The sequence below is a fragment of the Mytilus galloprovincialis genome, chromosome 2, assembly GCF_965363235.1.
Source record: "Mytilus galloprovincialis chromosome 2, xbMytGall1.hap1.1, whole genome shotgun sequence".
NCBI classification, from domain to species: domain Eukaryota; kingdom Metazoa; phylum Mollusca; class Bivalvia; order Mytilida; family Mytilidae; genus Mytilus; species Mytilus galloprovincialis.
In genome coordinates this window covers 115,529,373-115,547,031 of record NC_134839.1, presented here as the reverse complement: position 1 = coordinate 115,547,031, position 17,659 = coordinate 115,529,373, and the positions used below count along the sequence as shown (strand labels likewise).

Here is a 17,659-nt window from a genome sequence, read left to right as displayed (position 1 = left end):
AGGTGCAGCGTATACCCCTGCGCATTAAAAGCGAATAAGGAACGAATAAGTAACAGGGTATTATCCGAGCGCTAGAACGTGTACAAAAGCGCTAATATGGATATTTCATCTATAAGAAACATTATTACCACCAGAGATATGAACTTAATTAAAAATCCTTTTCTTAAAGGTGCAACGTACAACAAACGTATTATAAGTGAATAGGTAACGAATAGGTAACAGGGTATTAACCGAGCGCTGGAACGGGTGCATGCGCGCTAATAGGGTAGTTTCATCTCTAAGAACACATTGTTACCAACAGAGACATGAACACAATTAAAAAACGATTTATATCAAGGTGCAATGTTTACCCTGCGCATTAAAAGCGAATAAGGAACGAATAAGTCACAGGGTATTATCAGAGCGCTGGAACGAGGACATACGCGCTAATAGGGTATTTCATCTATAAGAACACATTATTACCACCAGAGATATGAACTGAATTAAAAATCCTTTTCTTGAAGGTGCAACGTACAACAAACGTATTATTAGTGAATAGGTAACGAATAGGTAACAGGTTATTTACCGTGCGCTTGAACGGTTACATGCGCGCTAGTAGGGTCATTTCATCTCTAAGAACACATTGTTACCACCAGACTTATTGGCACAATTGAAAATCCTGAAAAGTGAATAGGTAACGAATAGGTACCGAATAGGTAACAGGTTATTTACCGAGCGCTGGAACGGGTACATGCGCGCTTATATGGTCATTTCATCTCTAAGAACACATTGTTACCACAAGAGACACGGACACAATTAAAAAATCCTTTTCTAAAAGGTGCAACGTACAACAAACGTATTATAAGTGAATAAGTAACGAATACGTAACGAATAGGTAACAGGGTATTAACCGAGCGCTGGGATGGGTACAATCGCGCCAATAGGGAATTTCATTTCTAAGAACGCATGTTTGCAACCAGAGACACGGACACAATTGAAAATCCTTTTCTAAAAGGTGCAACGTACACTAAACGTATTATAAGTGAATAGGTAACGAATAGGTAACGAATAGGTAACAGGGTATTTACTGAGCTCTGGAATGGGTACATACGCGGTAATAGGGGTATTTCATCTATAAGAACACATTATTACCACCAGAGATATGAATTTAATTGAAAATCCTTTTCTAAAAGGTGCAACGTACAACAAACGTATCATAAGTTAATAGGTAACGAATAGGTAACGAATAGGTAACACGGTATTAACCGAGCGCTGGAACGGGTACATGCGTGCTAATAGGGTATTTTCATCTCTAAGAACACATTTTTACCACCAGAGACACGGAAGAAATTGAAAATTCCTTTCTAAAAGGTGCAACGTACAACAAACGTTTTATTTAAGTGAATACGTAACGAATAGGTAACAGGGTATTAACCGAGCGCTGGAACGGGTACATGAGCGCTAATAGGGTATTTTCATCTCTAAGAACACATTTTTACCACCAGAGACACGGACACAATTGAAAATTTTAAATTTTTTTATATTTTTCCTGTTTCCATGGTTACGGCGGCCATTTTGAAAATTCCAACTTCAAAATCCAACTCTGGCTATGCCAGTTACCATTCCTGTAAAGTTTCATCCAGTTTGCTGAAAATTCTAATTTTTGAAATTTTTGACCTTTTTGTATTGTTTCTATGGTAACAAGACCTATTTTGAAAATTCCAACTCCAAATGCCACATCTAACAATGTTGCTCATCATTACTGTGAAGTTTCATGAAGTTTTGAGCATTTGGAGAATTTTGAAAATTTTGGTGTAGTTTCCATAGCAACATAGTAGTTCCAAGGATCGCCAAAATCATCCAACACCTGTACATAGTGGGCACCTACATAAAATATGATGATTCTGAGTTGAAGCATATCCAAACAGTTCACCAAAAACCAAAAAACTGATTTTTTTTCACAATTGTGCCGTTTCCATGGTAACGGCAGCCATATTAAACTATTCCATGCCATAATTAAAAAGGGGGAAGGATATTAAAAATCAAATAAGTAACAAATAGGTAACGAATAGGGAATAGGGAATAGGTAACGAATAGGTAACGAATAGGGAATAGGGAATAGGTAACGAATAGGCAACGAATAGGGAATAGGGAATAGGTAACGAATAGGCAACGAATAGGGAATAGGGAATAGGTAACGAATAGGTAACGAATAGGGAATAGAGAATAGGTAACGAATAGGGAATAGGGAATAGGTAACGAATAGGCAACGAATAGGGAACAGGGAATAGGTAACGAATAGGCAACGAATAGGGAATAGGGAATAGGTAACGAATAGGTAACGAATAGGGAATAGGGAATAAGTAACGAATAGGCAACGAATAGGGAATAGGTAACGAATAGGGAATAGGGAATAGGTAACCAACTTGACGCCCATCAGAACTGGTCCAATACAATTAGTTATGATAATGCTATAAGATATAACTGCATTGTGCAGTTGATGAATTCGAATATCATCTAATTCATCTTAAAAACTTGATTTTGAAACTCGTGACTATCAACATTGCATCTACTGACAAAACACTGGTATTCCTCATCTCAGATATGGACTTAGACACAGCTTTTTACCTCGTTTAAGGGATACAAGTTCTGTTTCGAAACAAAATATTATGTTTCTAAATTTAATGAGAAACAATATATATCATGGTCAAGCAGATCACAAAATAATGTTCTGATTCCTGATTTTCCGAATACCGTACGTAACAGTGTTAATTAAAAAAAAATTTAACATGATAGTGTTGAAAAAAAGTTTAAAATAATATTACTTTGAAAAAAAACAGCCTGTTTTTGTTACCTTTATTTTGCCGTATAGTATGTATGCACTTGTAGTTAGGTCCAGCTACTCGTAAAGAAAACTATCCTGCAACGGATGTTATCGGCCTGTTTCTTTGTTTCCTTTGAATTGTATCTAATACGTAGAAGTAACTGTTAATCATTTAAATGTCAAGGAAAGTTTCCATAACGCGATTTTGGTAACTGTGGTTTACTTACGATTATGGTGTCATCAAAAATAGACATGGAAGCTCCAAGTAACTCGTTGTCTTCTTCGTATCCAGGGAGATGTGGCCATCTTGCATTACCTGTAAAGTATATAATTGGTTGGAATGAAATCAATTGTTTGATGTCGTTTGGTTTTGTTATAGACTTCTCTATTCTAATTTCAATTGGATTGTACATTTTTACCGTAGTGATACTTTCAAATATTTCACTTATGAACTTAAACATCTGAAGGATTTGAGTATTTTTAACTTTTAAGATAAGATGAATTTTTATCTTAGTTGGACTTCTTAACATAACTTCCATCGATTGACAGTCGGTTGTGATATGTTTAGGTTAGTCGATGGGTTAGGCAATGAAAGCTGCTTCAAAAAACACAGTGTTAGCAACAATTCATGTTGATATCAAAATGTTGGTTAGTCCGAAATTACTCTGACATCTCACGGCCCAGCTTGTCTGGCAAAACAGTCGTTGGACGTCAGAGTAATCTCGGACTAAATCTTGGTCAGTCATTGTACATATAAAAATGTCTCTACCAAGTCGGAATATGACAGTTGATCTCTGTTCGTTTGATGTGTTTGAGCTTATGATTATGCTATTTGATTAGGGAATTTCCGTTTATAATTTTCCTCTGAGTTCAGTATTTTTGTTATTGTACTTTTTTTGTAACAACCACAGATGATGTGGACAAGTTCGGCTCAGTTACTGGCATGATTTATAGAAAACGTTTCTAAAAAAGTCATCATCGGTTAATTAAGAAATCATCAAAAAATAAAGTCCACCTCCCGCAGGCAAAATTTACAACGATATATATTTTTTCGGTCATTTGTGGTCACTTAGCTTCGAAGTTCCTATGTACTTATTCATGGCTTTCAAATATTCAATGTTCCTGCTGATGGTAATTATAATAACTGCTTTAAACGCAAGACATTCATTTGTTGATGTTTTTATTTACAATAAATACATACAATGCTGGTGGCCTAAAGATCCAGATGTTTTTTTTATCATTTCTGTATGCAGTGCGTCGGTAATAAGATTATTTATAACATTCTTTTCTGATATTCCTCCTTGATAAATCAAGACATTATTATTCTAACTTCTTAGAGAAACTTTACTCTAATTCGAATTTGAAGTTATTTTTCTTTTTTTTCCTCTGTCGGTCCCTTGGCTACTAACGTTCAAAGTTAACATAAGTATAAATCATTGACTGTTAAATATTTAGAAAAAGTTTTCATGGCAAATGTAGTCTAAATCCATTATATATCTTAGAGGGCATGAAATAATTAGAATGATATATCAATTGGTATCTTTTCTGCTCATTTCGAACAATTGTACACATACAAAACAAAACATAAAGATTCCGAGAGATCGTCTTCGTACTGTTTGATATTTGTGTAATGATCTACATTGAAAAATGGAGAAGACAATCAAATATCATAAGTGGAAGACGAACCAATAATACTATGTTAAAAGAAAAAACACGAAAAGACACACAAAAGTATACAAAACCCTTTACTTTTTTAGTTAAATAATTTTTATTTTATGTTACTAACAATTTTTAATATGTCACTTTTGTATCAGATATAAATTTTATTTAACTTGCTTTTTAGAATTTAAAACCGAGAAAAGTCAAATTAATTAATCTTATCACTTTTTATAGTACGCATTTTACACCTTATAAAAAGCGTTTTAGCATATCAAAATTTGGTTTGTCTGAGTTATATGTATAATTTTGTTAAATCTAATTTCCATATAAAAGAAATTCATAACAACTTATGACTATAATGTAAAATACTGGTGAAACTATTTGATTGATGTCTAACACTACTTCCTGTTTATGAATACATTTTATTGATAATATCACTGGTTAAAAGTTTCATACAAATTAAAAAGAAAAATTATTTGAAGAAATAGGTTATTTATAGAAAGTAATTGAAAACAATACTTAAAAGATATCAATCTATTAGAAAATTAAAACCTTCTATGGGACGGATATAATGACTTAAATTACTTCCTTTTTAAACCGTGCTGTAAAAATGAAAATCGATGACTTTGTTCTAAAACCATTCATAATGTTTTACTCACGCTTTTGACGTTTTCAATGTGGTTTATAGCTGAGAAATTATTTTGATTTAGAGAACTTGTGGTTGGCCTTATAAACATTATTGTTATCCAATTAGTTCTGATGTTCATTGTTTCACGCTGGTCCTGATTCGATCTTTTACCTACCATTGGTTCATCGGTTCGCACTCATCCTAAAAGGATTTTGTACCTACCTTAAGTGCTGATGTTTATTGCTGCACATTCACTCTGATTTCATTGTTACTTACCTTAAGTGCTGATGTTCATTGAATCACTCTTTTCCTAAAAGGGTTTTGTTTAGCTACAATTGGTTCTGGTGTGCATAGGTCCACACTCACATCCTGATTGATTTTTACCTATCGTAAGTGCTGTTTATTGGTTTTTATTTCACTCACGTCCGGAATGAGAATTACTGACTTACCATTGGTTCACCATTGGTTCTATTGTTCATTGGTTCACACTCACGCTCTGATTGATTTATATCAATCGTTAGTTTTGTTGTGCATTGGTTCACACTCACGCCCGGAATAAGATTTACTTACTAATAATCAGTTCTGATGTTCATTGGTCCATACTCACGTTCTGAATGATTAATACCAACCGTTAGTAATGTTGTTCATTGGTTCACACTCACATTCTGATTGATTTATACCAACCGTTAGTTCTGTTGTTAATTGGTTCACACTCACGTCCGGAATGAGATTTACTTTCTTATCATTGGTTCTAATGTTTAATGGTTCACACTCATGTCCTGATTGATTTTAACCAACCGTTAGTAATGTTGTTCATTTACTTACTTACCATCTGTTCTGATGTTCATTGGTTCACACGTGTCTTGTGTGGATTGAGTGAAGTTTAGTTTACACTTGAATATATTGCCTGGTGTCTTTATTTTTAGGTCGTTTGTAAAGTTTGCCTTTATAGCTCCAACCACAACCCTGTAATAATTTCAAGTAAGAATATAAAAAAAATCAGTAGGGAAACTTAAACTTGAGACACCATAAGATTCATTATTAACATAAGAAATAGAAAATCGCCACTTTTATCATAAATTGTGGTATTAAGTTTCCCGTTTATGATATAGATATCAAGATCCAGAAAAGCGCAGGTTTCATTGTTAGTAATTTTGTGTATTAAAAGTTAGTTAAAAAGGATAAATCTCTTTAGTGTTCAGACTAAAGTCGTCATTATTGAGAGCCAATATATCATCCAAATATCTAAAAGTAATATCAATTTTTTGTATCTGATGTTTTTCCGATGGTTCTTTGCTGATTTTAGTCAAAAATTGTAACTTATAACAATACAAAAACAGGTCCGCGATAAGTAGATCGCAGTCAGTTCTAATTGGAATTCCGATAGCTTGGTGATATATGGAATCTCCAAATGGAACCATGTTATCAAGTTAAAATTCGAGGGCTTATTATATCAAAGCATGTCCGAATGATATAGTGTTTTTGTTGTTAGTTACTAAAAATTATATATTATATATTTAAATTCTCCCTCGCCCTGCTCGTCCGAATTTAAAGCATTTTATCTCTAATTCAATAGGCTATAAACAAGACAAACACAGATATAGGATTAGTTGCTCGCAGTAACATCTTATTTTCTCTTGCGATACAATACTTTATTTTACTGAATTGTTCATATTTCTTCAATCGAAACATTATATAAACACATGACATATAACACTGTTCCTCTTTCGCATCGTTTCTTTTCCCCCGGCTAATGCCTCCAACGCCTGTACGTACAATAAACATAGCAGCAACTGCACATATACCTATGTGACCAACTTCAATCCGACGTAACTGCGAGCACCTTCGATACTGATACATTTAAATCCCAAACTTTATATAGTACCTTTAAACCCCACCCATAAAAACCGCCAAAACTTTCCTCGTGCCTCCTGCACCTAACATCAAACTTATAAATAGTACATACTGTTACAAAACCAGTATCCGAACTAGTTATACTAGTTCCTATCTGTAAATATTAACTACAAATAGCAAACGGGAAAAACTCTATTTCAAACGAAATAAAATACATTGATAAGAGTGCCTTAAGGATAGAGTAAGAAATCTTGTAAATGTGTTTTTTAACAATAACAAAAATATCGAACTCCAAGGAACATTCAAAACAGACATTCCCTAAACGAAGGGGCATTAGCTACAAAATGTAAAAATTTTAAATACTTGCAGGTGAACATTTTGACCTCATTTAATCTGGTTCCTGGTTCGATTCCCGTTCGAGATGAAAATTTCAGGAACTCAATTTTCGGCTCTCCCTTGACACCATTTGCGAGAATGGTCTTAAGGAAACGATGATAGTCCGTCGGAAGTAGACGATAAATGGCTGACCCGTGTTAAGAGAGAGCCATATCTCTTGCACGTTAAAGACACCCTTGTAGATTTCGAAAAAGAGTAGGCTAATGCCGCTACAAGGCAGCACTCGCACCCGCAAAGTGGAAAGGGATTAATATAAGTTGCAAAACTTGTTTCCCAATCCACTATAAATAAATAGTTTAAACTATAAACTATTTAATCTGTATATATGTGACCATCAATTTAACCCAGTAGATAGAGATGTTTAACGCATGTTTAAGTCGTGTTCAGCCATTTAAAGAAAAAGTATGTTTACATAAGTGAAAAGGGTAACTGGAATTCACAAAAGAATCATTCTTATACGGGTTAAGACGATAATTAACTTATTATTCAACCGATATATAGCATAACATAGAACACACATAGCAAAGTCCATTTACGATAGGTTGATATCTATCTGTATGTATGTTTATGTTTTTTGGAGGTTATGTAACGATCTTTAGAGGTCATTTCGATGATTAAACTGTAAAATCACAAAAAAAACTAAACTCCAAGAAAAATTCAAAACGGAAAACGAAAAGTCTCTTATCAAAAGGCAAAATCAAATGATTCAATCACATCAAACGAATGGACAATAATTGTCATAATCCTGACTTGGGACAGGCATTTTCAAATGTAGAAAATGGTGGCTTGAACCTGGTTTTATAGCGCTAAACTCTCATTTGTTTGACAGTCGCATCAAGTTCCATTATGTTTACTACAATGCGTGAACAAAACAGACACACTTGTAATTTTGGGGCCCTTTTTAGCTTGTTGTTCGGTGTGAGCCAAGCCTCTGTGTTGAAGGCCGTACATTGACCTATAATGGTTTACTTTTTTTTTTAAATTGTTATTTGGATGGAGAGTTGTCTCATTGGCACTCACACCACATCTACCTATATCTATATAAGTAAAATAGTCACAGTATGGGTACAGCAGTACACCACTGTCCTAACCTAGGACAGTGGTGTAACAGTACTACATAAGAACGAACTATAGAAATCAGTTTAACAAGGCTCAACTCATCAGATGGATAAAAGTGGACATGGCCGGATATGTGTACATCCTAACAACAAATAGACTATAATAGACTATAAGTACAAATATGAGAATACTCGCAGTTACTTATAGCTAGTTCAAAGCCACTAACAACTAATAAAAAATTCCTGCATCTAAGACTAAATTATCAATACGAACACATACAACATCCAATGGATTTATTCTAAAGACGTCATAAACAGTAAGAAACAAACATGTCCTTCTGCGATGCCAAGATACAGATATCGGCAGATTGAAGATCCAGCATTGTGAATATGTATATAAGAATAATATTTATTATCCTTTAAATAACTAATAACAAAATCAATCATAATACCATGAAAAACAATATGCAATGATCTCATTACAGTGTTGAATTAGTAATCTTTAAGAATAAGTAAATAAAGGATCGATAAGTTTACACGGGTTGTTTCTAAATTTCCGGGCACGGTAAACATTTCCGTAAAAATGAGGATGTGCTATCCCGTTAGAAATAAGTTTTCTACAGGTGAAACCAAAATTCAAAACCAAATCTGTATATCTATGGAAGAATATAGTAAAGGTTTTCAGTAATTTGTACTGAGTAATCAAATCCCTGGCTTCATAATTTACCAGTAATACATAGATTACGTTCGTTAAAATCAAAAAAGACATAACAAACACGGGCATAGAGAACGAGTCGTGAAATATAAACACCGTAGGTTGATGCTTAAGGAACATCACCGTTCATAAAACGGAATATTAAAAATAGGGAACGAAAAATCGTCCCTTTTGTTGTAAATTTTAGTTTGGAGTTTCCTGTTTAAAACCGAAATATCTAAATATCGGAAAGAATTTATCAATTAAATGCAATTAAGACGGGTCTTTCCTGAGTTTGGTAATAAACTTTGAATCATAACAGATGTTATTTAAGGGGCGTAATCAGTGCCCATGGGAATTCCTACAACATGTCGATAAACTGTGTTGCCGAAACGTACATAAATATTACCAAGGAGAAAATAAACATCTTCCATCATGTTCCTTTAATTGCATAGAATATCTGGAGATGATGGCATCTTGGTTAAAAATAAAATTCCATTAGCGACTGTTCAAAATACATGCCTAAATGTATAGTACACACTTTTTTCCTTGATACTTTTTAGTATTTTTTAGAACTTTTTCACCATACACGAAATATTTTCGTTCTAATTCTTCTCGAGGATAGATGTCCTTGATCATAAACAGACGTTGTAGTGTTAAAATTTCATTTAAGAGGGACGAAAGATACCAAAGGGACAGTCAAACTCATAAATCCAAAACAAACTGACAACGCCATGGCTAAAAATTAAAAAGACAAACAGAAAAACAATAGTACACATGACACAACATAGAAAACTAAAGAATAAACAACACGAACCCCACCAAAAACTAGGGGTGATCTCAGGTGCTCCGGAAGGGTACGCAGATCCTGCTCCACGGTATCAGGTCCGTTCGCGCCCAATTTACTTTCGCACCCTACACGTTCGCACCTCGCACGTTCGCACTCTACACGTTCTCGCCAAATTTTAATTCAAATTCCAGTTGGATAATTGGAAAATCATGATTGTTGTTTTTAATTGCTTTCGTGTAAATACTGAATGTATTTATAGCTTGGTATGAGTAAAAGATTGAAGATTTTAAATGAAAAACACAAAAGATAATTGTTTTTAACAGCTTGGTCCCTTTGATCTGAAACAATGAAACAATAAAATATAGCAATACACTATTATAACCAAAACATGATCAAACATGATAAAATTTATTCAACACACAAAAAAAAACGTGGTCAGAATCTCACTCCATTTTGAAACAAGTCAATGAAACAAAGTTATAGCAATACACTAACCAAAACATGATTAAGAGTTATTCAACACAAAATAAAACGTTGACAGAATGCCACTTTATCTAGAAAGGAATATTATTTTTTTTAACAATACACTATCCAAAACATAATTAAGATTTATTCAACACAATAAAAATGCTGTCTCACTTTATTTTGAGACAACGAAAACAATTATACTTATAAGAATACTACTTGCCAAAACTTGATTACAAAGTTATTAAACCCAAAACCAATTTATATTGGGCGCGAACATGTAGGGTGCGAACGGACTTTGGGTGCGAACATGTAGGGTGCGAAAGTGAAAGGGTGCGAACATGAGTGGGTGCGAACATGAATGGGCGCGAACGGACCCGGATTCCTGCTCCACATATGGCACCCGTCGTGTTGCTTAGGTAGCAATACACAGTTAGGAGTTTAGTTTTACATTTTGGGACCTGTGATTTTTCAAATAGGAAAGTTATTGTGTAATAAAATTCATTTTTAGACAGCTGAGTATTAATTTAGCCTTCAAAGATGATTTATAAGAGCATCAAGATTGTTTTTAACATGCTTTATGGGCTATTTTCTGTTTGACAATCCGTATTTTTATAGCTTGACCGGCCATCGGTCCAGAAATTAATGTAATGTTTACAAACACTTTTTTTCTTCACGAAGTTTTTGACGCAATTTTACAAAAAAATGAGATGAAAGACATATGATTTTCATTGGATCTACCGAATGATATATGTACACAGTTTCAGAAAAGGTATTATTTCAAGCGATTGAAATTCTGCTTTTAGCCAAATTTTGGGGAAATATGAGACATCTTTTCCCCCCTTTTTGCAATATTTTATAGCAAATAAGTGCAGATTTTTGCCATGGATACACCCAAAAGAAATTTTATTTTACCATTTTATATACTGGATATAAAATCTATGGAAGATTCTGATTACATACATATGCACATATATATGACACAAGCAGTAAGCTAAGTATTGCTAGAAAGCAATGAAAAGGGGATGGTAAAATTTATGAGGGCAAATTTTAATATGTTTACCTAACTGTTTATTGCTACCTTATGTGATTACAAATCCGGTAAATAGTCTAATTAGGTAGGTCACATTCATGAAAGGGAAGGGGATTGTAGTTACGACGTAAGGAACATATCCAATATCATTCGTGAAACGGTTTGATGTTAAATGTTGTTTCTACAGTAGTGTATAAGGGGACTTTTGGGAATATCAGTCGTTAGATCTTCGAAAGCCCCTGTTCATAAACAATGCACTCATTATACCAGTTTGAATCGCAAGGTGCTATTCATTTGAGATGAATAAGAACGCAGTCTAGTCTGAAAAAAACATACGAAAAACTGATCCTTTATTATGAGTCCATGCATTGTAAATTGTTTCTTTTTGGATTTTTCGTTATTCGAATATATGTTTTGGTAAATATCAAATCAATTACCACTTTCAGTACATTTAGGATATATGCAAATGAGATTGTAAATGTGTTAGATAACATATGGGGTTACCCCGGGTATAAGTGAATGTGAATACAATTGGGTTAAACAACATTGGGGTATGTGTGAATGAAAAAGCAATTGAGTTGAATAATATATTGGGTATACGTGAATGAAAAGCAATTGAGTTAAATGACAGAAGGGTATATGTGAATGTGAATACAAATGAGTAAAAAACATAAGGGGTATATGAGAAAGAAAAGCGGTTGAGTTGAATAACATAAGTGGTATGTATGAATGTGAAAGCAATTAAGTTGAAAAACATATAAAGTATATGTGAATGAGTAAGCAATTGGGTTGAATAACATATGAAGTACATGTGAATGAAAAAGCAATCGAGTTGGAAAACATAAGGGGTGTGTGTGAATGCAAAAGCAAGTTATCTAAATAAAATAATGGGGTGTATGTGAAAGAAAAGCAATTGAATTGAATAACATAAAGGGTATATGTAAATGAAAAAGCCTTAAATAACGTGAGTGTAGACAAACATTGGATATCGTATAACTAAATAAATAGACTGTTCACATATACATGATTAACGAAGCATATTAAGTAATTATCAGGAAGAAGGAAATAAACTGTTGAATGTTCCAGAGAACTGAATAAGATAGGATTAACTGTAATCTGGGACATACACTAGTCGTTTGTGGTTTTTTTTTTTATTTAACATCTTTTATATGTTAACTATGATGCCCGTTCTCACTGAACTACTACACATTTTTGTTTAGTGGTCAGCTGAAGTCCGTCTTCGGGTGCAGATTTTCATGCTGTGATGAAGACCCATTGGTGGCCTTCGGCTTCTGTTTTACTCTTTGGTCGGGTTGTTGTCTCTTTGACACATTCCCCATATACTTTCTCTATCTTATTTCACTTTTAATAGTGCAATTGAAATATTATAAACACAATAGATAAACAGTTTTTTTTAAATAGAACACGTGACCGGCTTGTACGATGAGGATGTCTCTGATAACGTCAAGATGGTCTGTTGTCGACACCTTAATATCTGACCTGAGTATATGACCTACTGTTATTTAACACCAAACAATACTTCCGTCTTTTAAATTAGTAAATACCCATAACATCTATGTTAATCAAAATTGTATTATCTTCTTGAAGCTCAAAGTGCACAAATAAATACTAAGTTTGTAAGTGTGTGTTCTGATTTAACAAATCAGTTTTATTTTTTCTGAGTGGACAAAACAGTTTTATTTTTTCTAAGTGGACAAACAAGTTTTATTTTCTCTCAGTGGGCAAATCAGTTTTATTTTCTCTGAGTGGACAAATCATCCGTTTTATTTTTCCTAAGTGGACAAACGGGCTTTATTTTCTCTGAGTGGACAAATCAGTTTTATTTTACTAAGTGACCAATCAGTCCTAATGTTCTGAGTGTTAGAAGAATCAGTTTTATTTTTATTATTAAACAGTATTTATAACAGCGCATTATATAATATTAAAATTCCCCTACGCGCTTTACAACATATATCCGATCAATATATAAGTATTTACAATAAAATATGAAAGACTATGTTAGTTGATCCTTTAACAAACAGATGTTTAAAATATTGCATGTAAAACTTAATTATACTATTACATTCACTGATAAATTATTAAATTTATGTAAAATTGGGATGTTGAAATTAAGGAAATACTTAAACTGGACTTTTATTACTCAGTAAAATATTCAATAAAAAATGCTAAAAAATAAATTACTAATCAAAGTAAGTTGAGAATTCAAAACTTATTGCTTAAACAATTAACTTTGATAACAAAATATATCATAAAAACTATGAAAAGTATGTCTGATAAATGAGTTGTCAGGTTTTTCTTTAAAAAGTTCACAGAATGGATGTTTCGTAAATCACGTGGTAAATCATTCCACAGAACGGCTGCCAGTCCAGTTTAAGTATTTCCTTAATTTCAACATCCCAATTTTGATGATTCTTCTCTCCCCATATGTTTTAGTTTTTACACGTGGCGCTGATAAGATCATGACATTGTCAGACCTAAGTGCTCGCATTGGTTTGTATATATATGAACGAGTTTTTGTAGATATACCCGTGCCTCCTCTTGCAAAGCCATGAACACATAGACAAGAACTTAATATTGGCATCGATACGTTACGGGCAGTCAATAGAGAGACTTCATGATTGGTGTGATGTGGATGTACTTCTCTTCCTTGAAATGACCCTAGCTGCTGTGTTTTGACCTCGCTTTAATTTTTGAATAGATGTTGCTGGGAGTCCATCTAGCGATGTGTTCCCATAATCAAAAGAAGAGGTTATAAGAGAACACACTACTGTTTTGCATGCTTATTCTGTAATTAATTAACGAATTAGTCCAATGTTTCTGATCTGATTAGAACATGATTTTGTGGACAAATCAGTTTTATTCTTCTGAGTGGACAAACAATAATATTTTTCTGATTGGAAAAAATAGCATTACAAATCAAAGTGAAATCATTTCTTAGTAGTCATACTAATTCGCGATCTATGATCAGAAATTTTTAGAACGTGTATCGAAACTAAAAGCACAAAAGCACACTTATAATCTTATCTACAAATAGAAAATAACATTCGACTCTAAAACTTTCCTTTTAATGGTCAATGAAAAGTTTGATTGTTATGTTGCGTATAGACTCGGAATTACATCTTTCAAAACAAAAATAAAAATATTAGCCTTCCTCATTATTTTTTTTTTCATTGTTAAAAACATTGTTAATGTTATATTATCTGCCAACCTGAATTGTATGATGTTTTGTTTAATGTTATTTTCCTTTTACTTTCCTTTACTGTAAGTATATGTATAAACTCATATTAAAGTATTAGACATACTAACCATTTCTGACTATCCTCGTTGCTAAACATTACAGCAGAATATCCAAAATGTGTCCCTTCTGGCCCGAGAATATTGACTACATTGTTTGTATCTATATTGAAGCAGTCTATTCCAATCACCAGCATCAAACATGTTATCACGTTCAATGTCATCCTGCAATCACAGTTTAATATTGAGGAAATATTTAACACAAATTTACTTTTGTATTAGTCACTGAGGAAATGAAAAGTTCAATGTTTACCTTCGATTGTCTTTAAAAATGCCCTTTTAAAAAATGTTATCTTCTAGTACATAGTAATCAGGAAGCAACATTACTTTTTGAAATTTGAATCGCTGTGTCATACTTGAGTTGATGTTAAGTAAATTTGTCAATAGAATATACATCTAATGAATTATAAAGGGTATAGTTTTGTATATGCATGTAACTTTTAATTGAAACTAATACTTTAAAAATCAATTTTACCTTTCTGCAACAGTAAACTAAAATGTTTCACAAAAAAACTCAGTTTAAACAGTTTAGGTGACCGATAATACTTCATATTCATAAAATAAAAAGGTGTGGGTTAATTGGTTTAATGGTCTCTCTCTACTCGATAACATTTCTTACCTAAATACTATACATTTATTGAATTGTGTTTATCGCATGGTTCCCTAGTTTTGATCTATAGGGTCGTTGTTCTCTTTTGTACAGGCAGTTTTTCATCACAAATTAAATATTTTAAATTATTCGCAGTTGATTTTGTGTAATATCGTCTTTATTACTTTCCCTATTTCAATTGAGAGACATACTTGCTATTCTTATGAGGTGCTATTGAAAGACGAATTCTTATTGTAAACGATTTAAAGAAACGGTAATTTACTTGAAATGTTTTATGTGTGGGATCATAAATCAGTTCGGACTTTACAGCATGTTCCCCTTATAGATGACATAGAAACTTAATAGCTTTTGACATATTCTTCTAATAGATGACCATACATACTTTCTAGCAATCGACAAATGTATGTGTCACATATGACTTTGAATAATTTCAATTGTCATAGGTACAATCCGGTCCGCCATCTTCTTTTGATCTTACCAACAACTCGACTTATCACCTTATTGTCACATGTCATAAGCAACAGGTAAAGCACTATTTGTGCGTACCCTTTTGGTGCATAGAAAGTAAAATAACGCAAATTAGTATCATAGGCCATGCAAATACCAAACTCCAAGGAAAATTTAAACCGGAAAGTCCCTTATTAATTGACAAACATCAAAATCTCAAACACATCAAACGAATGGCAAATAAAGGCAACAGTAGTATACCGCTGTTCAAAACTCATAAATCCATGGACAAAAACAAAATCGGGGTAACAAACCAAAACCGAGCGAAACGCATTAAATATAAGAGGAGAACAACGACACAACACCGAAACGCAACACACACAGAAACAGACCAATCATCAGACAAAACACCACGAGAATAACAAATGTAACATGAAAACCAAATACATGAATTTGGGATAGACAAGTACCGTGCCACGTCTTATCTCAATATCTCAAAAATAAGAGAAAACACAAACGACTCAACGTTAAAATGCAACACAAAGAGAAACGAACAATATTATAACAATGACCATCTTCCTGACTTGGTACAGAACACTTTTAAAGGGGAATAAAAGTGGTGGGTTGAACCTGGTTTTAAGGCATGCCAAACCTCGCACTTTAATGGCAAAGTTAAATATAACATTGAAATGACAACATAATATTACAGGACTACAATACAAATAAATAGGAGAACATATTAGACACAGAAAAACATGATTAATAACAAAAAGCATCAGGTTTAAAATTCAATACGCCAAAAACGCGCCTTGTCCACACAAGACTCACCAGTGACGCCCAGATATAAAAGATCGAAAGTGAAAAAAGTACAAAGTTGTACAGCACTGAAGATCAAAAGTTGAAAAGGTTTCGCAAAATACGGCATTGTTTTATGCCCGGGATAAGAACATTCTTATTATATAGAACAATTCATGCTATTGCAAACAGTAAATTTTATCAAATGAATATGAAAGAGATATACACAAAGAAACTAAAGTATTAACTAATTACAGAAAACTAAACCTGAATACATAACGCCTAGATATAAAAGATCGAACGTGAAAAAGGTACAAAGATGTACAACACTGAAGATCAAAAGTTGAAAAGGTTTTGACAAATACGGCATTGTTTTTATGCACGGGATAAGAACATCCTTATTATATAGAATACTTAATGCTATTGCAAACAGTAAATTTTAACAAATGAATATGAAAGAGATATACATAATGAAACTGAAATATTAACTAATTACAGAAAACTAAACCCAAGTTTATCACAAAATAGACACACATCCGAATCAGTCCAGGCGTCAACGTAATTAAAAAAATTGTGACGTCACATACGATGGCGAAAAGGCAGAAACGTTATGCCACATTTGAATTTATGAAATTTAGAAACAGCATGACGTCACATATGAAAAACTATCATTCAAAAATGAGATAAAATTAGGATTGATTTAGAACTAAATACTGATAATTCATTTAAACAAAATGCATATTGCAATACTTATTAATAGCAATTAACTGTAATATATATATATATGTCCAGTTTGTTATGAATCCAACTTCAAACGTAAATAATCGTACAAAATTTAATATAATTAATAAAGAGGAGGTGATTAATTTCTCTATACGTCATACCTAAATATATAATAAGAAGACGTCAACACATTTGACAAAATCTGATGAGAATTACAAATATAACATTAAACATGTAAACTAAATACATGAATTTGGGATAAACAAGTACAGAAACACGTCTTATAGTAATGCGAATTCACATTCAGCAAAACGGTCACAATCGGGAATAAGTCACGTTTGTTAATTAAAAGATTAGACGACATAATGACAAACCACAATCTACCATGT

General features: G+C 33.0%; 1 protein-coding gene across 1 annotated transcript in view; it reads right to left on the bottom strand.

Annotated features, from left to right (window-relative positions):
* LOC143065522 (integrin alpha-4-like) overlaps positions 1-14,955 on the bottom strand; it is a 64,920-nt gene extending 49,965 nt beyond the window's left edge. Inside the window, exons 1-3 of the mRNA XM_076239147.1 lie at positions 14,708-14,955; positions 5,920-6,056; positions 3,031-3,119 (exon numbers count right to left, since the gene is read on the bottom strand). Coding sequence (XP_076095262.1) covers positions 3,031-3,119; positions 5,920-6,056; positions 14,708-14,859 — 378 coding nt within the window. The 5' untranslated portion in view covers positions 14,860-14,955. The remainder of the gene's footprint in view (positions 1-3,030; positions 3,120-5,919; positions 6,057-14,707) is intronic.
* Positions 14,956-17,659: the final 2,704 nt, after the last annotated feature.